Genomic DNA, 3669 nt, shown 5'->3' with positions numbered 1-3669 from the left:
AGAGCCCCGCGAAAATGAGTGCAGTGACTCTGGGCAGGGTCTCTCCCGCCAGTGGCCCCCCGGAGCCCCAGCCCCAGAGCAGGCCGCCGGCGCCGAGCCGAAGGGAGCCCCACACCTCGGGCGACGCGACCGAGACGCCCCACGCCATCCCCCCCGCCCTGTCTCCGTCCGTGGAGGCGGGGCCTCTCCCGCCCCCCGCGTCGCGCGCCCGGCCCCGCCCCAGCTCGCCATTGGTTGTCGCTGGGGCAGAGCGGCCGCCCCGCCCGCGGCCATTGGCTGGCGGCGAGGCCGGGGTTCCCGGATGCGGCCGCGCGGTGCGGATATAAAGGGCCGGGGGAAGGCGGGAGTGGGCGCAGTTTGAATCGCGGCGGGTCGGGAAAGGTCGGTGTTGTCGTCCGGGCTCGGTGCGTGCGGGACGCTCTCTGCTTCAGCCTTCCCCTGCGCGGTACTGCGCTCCGGTTCGCTATGGTGAGGAACCGCGGGGGCGCTCGGGGGGCGGGCGGCAGCGGCTGGGGCCGGGCCGGTTTCGTGCTGATGACGGTGGGGGGGGGGGAACGCGCGCGGGCTCAGTGGGGGGAGGGCGGGGGCGGGTGGGGGGGGTGATCGCACGCGCAGTGGCGCCCCGGGAACGGGGAGCGGGGGCCGCGCATGCGCGCGGGGTGCGGCCTGTGCCGCGCGGTGCGGCGGGCGGCGCGCACGCGCCTCGCAGCCGCGCGGGTGGCCGTGCTCGGGAAGGGGGGGTGGTAGAGCGGCGGGGCGCATGCGCGGTGGCCGACGTCAGCGTCTGCTCTTCTCTTGGCATTGCCAGGCTGGTGGGAAAGCTGGGAAGGACTCCGGGAAGACCAAGACCAAAGCAGTGTCCCGTTCCCAACGGGCTGGATTGCAGGTGAGCACGGGCTGAGGTGTGCGTGAGTGAAAGTTAGGATGGCCTTCCATCTGTTGGTTTGTTTGTTCAGTGTGAAACCTTCACACTCTGCTCTCTGGCTGTTGTCTGGAACGATATAAGGCTCGTAAACCAGACATTAGCACACCCCGCCGGTTTCAGACCTTTGCATAGCTCTGCAGGAAGGAAAGTAATTCCCTTGTGGCCATTGTCACAGCTTGTGCTGTGAATTGTGAACGTTGCTGATGTGTGTTTGGCATGCAGTTTCTTAACTGGATTCTCAAGTTCTGAAATGCAGCCCGTGCTTCCGCCAGTGTGATTCTGCTGCCCACAGTGTGGTTTTGTGCAGAGTCTTGCTGTCGTCACAGCCTGTTCATACTTCCCTTATTTTCCAGTTCCCTGTTGGCCGCATCCATAGGCACCTGAAGTCCAGGACAACCAGCCATGGGCGTGTAGGAGCCACAGCTGCTGTGTATAGTGCTGCAATCCTGGAGTACCTGACAGCTGAGGTAAAATGTCTGCAAGGGGTGCCAGCAAGTTGGTCCACCCCCAAAAGGCCTAATGACCAGCACCTACTGTTTTTGATAGTTTGGAATGGGTTGTGAACTCTTCATGTGCAAAAAACCATGAAATATCACTCCTCAGCATTTCATGCAAATCCTGCAGTCTACCTTGTAGGAAAAATGCATTGTGTGAAATAACTTTGAGAATGGGCCGTTACAGCATGTCATATATGCTGTAGAACACTTACTCTGTCATTGGGAAAACTAAATGCAGAGCTCCAAAGGAGGAACCCCTTGAAAAGAGACATTGTTTGCTGTCTTGTTGTCACTGGCAGTGTCACAGCTAAGACCATGCTGTTGGTCTCACTTGATTGTGTAACTGTTGAAAAATGGTCTTGTCTCAGGTCCTTGAGCTGGCGGGAAATGCATCCAAAGACTTGAAGGTGAAACGTATCACTCCCCGTCATCTGCAGCTTGCCATTAGAGGAGATGAAGAGCTGGATTCTCTGATCAAGGCAACAATTGCTGGTGGTGGTATGTCAGTGCTTGCTGTTCATGGGTGCTTGGGTGGCATGGACTGTCACAGACTTGGAAGTTTGTTAATGTTGTCATTTTACTTGAAGCATGAAGTTTAGGAAAATTGTTGAAGAAAAATAGCATGGTCTTAACTATTGTTCTTTTTTAGGTGTAATACCACATATCCACAAGTCCCTCATTGGCAAGAAAGGACAGCAGAAGACTGTCTAAAGGATACCAGGATTCCTTGTTATCTCAGGACTCGAAGTACTTAATTTGTCCAGTGTTGGTGATTCCAGTGGACTGTATCTGTGAAACACAATTTTGCCTTTTTTTAACTTTGAGAAGCTAAAGCTCCCTTGAGCTTTCTAACAAACCAAATTTCTGCGTTGAAGTCTTAACCATATTTAAGTGTTACCATGGCTTCAAAGAAGCTATTGTGTTTGTAGTGGGTTGTAATTGAGCTGACTGTTTTTAGATTGGTTTAAGTAAAGGAAATGTTTGGTTTTGTACAGACTTTTCATCTACTAGAGTGGAAATACTCAATAAATGTTATGTCAAGACTGATTTGTCTCTTTTTCATTAACTGCAAAATCGGGTCTCTGCTCTGCAGCTCTTGAAGTTGTTCCAAGAGCATGTAACTGACAACCCTTCCTGCTGGGCTTGGGACATCTTGAAATACAGCCTGAGAATACTGCAGTCAGTAAACACCATGTAGTGAAAGGGCACAGGGCTTTGTCCTGTAAAGGTACTCTTCCTAACTGAACCTGCTGTGTCGTGTGCTGAAGTTGTCTTTAGCAGGGCATGTAAAAAGCTGATGCTATTTAAGGCCAGTTTTACTCTGTCAGCCTTCATGGAGGGAGAGGGTCTGTCATGGAGGAGGGTAAGATAAGCTGAAGGGCTGTTGAAATTCCATAGTTCACATAATTTTGTGTTAGGACCTGGCCCCTCTTACTGTTTCAGCTTGCAAAAGCTTTGGACAGACATCCACGAAAGCAGGGACTGTACTGCAGCAGCCTTTAAATTGTGCCATGCAGTAGAATCCTCAGTGGTAGTGCATTACGGGGGGGTCTGGTGCATCTTCAGGTCTCCGCCACTCTGCTAGGTCATTTCGTATAGCCAAGCCCTGCCTGTTGTGGTGAGGGAAAACCTCTTTTTGCTAAGGCAGAGGGAAATGGTTACTGCGTGTGGCTGGGGGTAGCAAGCTCCCTGCCTTCCAGAACCGCAGTCAGCAGTGAAATACTGCAAATAGACTTGGTTCTGCTGAGAGGCTTGGTTCTGAGGCTCTTGTGCTTCCCTAAGCTCTTGGAGGTAATAATCTCTGCTGCAGCACTGTAGCTGGAAGGCGGTGACCTAGATCGGAGACTGGTGAGACCTGTGCAAGCTGCACTCCTCTGGCGCTGCGCTGCTTCCCTGGACCAGCACCCGAGCGCTTCCTTGGCGGCACAGCACTCCTTGCCGGGCTGTAGCTGCTGCCACTAATTACAGTGAGCGGTGCGAGCCGCTAATGAGTGCCGTCAGGCAGAGTTGGGCACGGGAAGCGGTGGCCCCGCGCGGGCTGCTCTCACTGCCCTGCGGGGCCGCAGTGCTGCGGCAGCGCGCACGGTACTTTTCCATCGCAGCCGGCTCCCCCGCGGGGCCGGCCGTGAGGGCGGCTGCGCTCGCGGCCGGGACGATCCAGCGCTCCCGGCCCTTCCAGCCGCTCCAGGCCGGGTAGCGGCGGAGCCCCGGGCGGGCGGGGCGGCGCATGCGCGGCGGAGCCCGGAA

At 55.8% G+C, this 3669-nt stretch overlaps 1 protein-coding gene across 2 annotated transcripts; it reads left to right on the top strand.

The window, feature by feature from the left end:
- Positions 1-250: 250 nt before the first annotated feature.
- Positions 251-2469, top strand: LOC103826028 (histone H2A.Z). Of its 2 annotated transcripts, XM_030239485.2 has the most exons (5): positions 251-468; positions 809-886; positions 1279-1392; positions 1791-1920; positions 2072-2469. In XM_030239485.2, the coding sequence occupies exons 1-5, from the start codon at positions 466-468 to the stop codon at positions 2131-2133; spliced, it is 387 nt and encodes a 128-aa protein (XP_030095345.1). In that variant the 5' UTR covers positions 251-465; the 3' UTR covers positions 2134-2469. The 2 variants fall into 2 exon arrangements, with proteins under 2 accessions (XP_030095345.1, XP_009099531.1); XM_009101283.3 differs by lacking the exon at positions 251-468 and having other exon boundaries at positions 761-886.
- The last annotated feature ends 1200 nt before the right edge of the window (positions 2470-3669 follow it).

The sequence above is a fragment of the Serinus canaria genome, chromosome 4 (genome assembly GCF_022539315.1).
Source record: "Serinus canaria isolate serCan28SL12 chromosome 4, serCan2020, whole genome shotgun sequence".
Taxonomy (NCBI): Eukaryota; Metazoa; Chordata; class Aves; order Passeriformes; family Fringillidae; genus Serinus; species Serinus canaria.
This window is presented reverse-complemented; position numbering and strand designations above follow the sequence as displayed.

Bases quoted from the DNA above. Each gene is read 5' to 3' on its own strand.
- LOC103826028 (XM_009101283.3), top strand. From the start codon at position 761: ATGCGCGGTGGCCGACGTCAGCGTCTGCTCTTCTCTTGGCATTGCCAG. The intron at 1,393-1,790 runs GTAAAATGTCTG...GTCTTGTCTCAG, and splicing joins TGGAGTACCTGACAGCTGAG to GTCCTTGAGCTGGCGGGAAA. The intron at 1,921-2,071 runs GTATGTCAGTGC...GTTCTTTTTTAG, and splicing joins GGCAACAATTGCTGGTGGTG to GTGTAATACCACATATCCAC.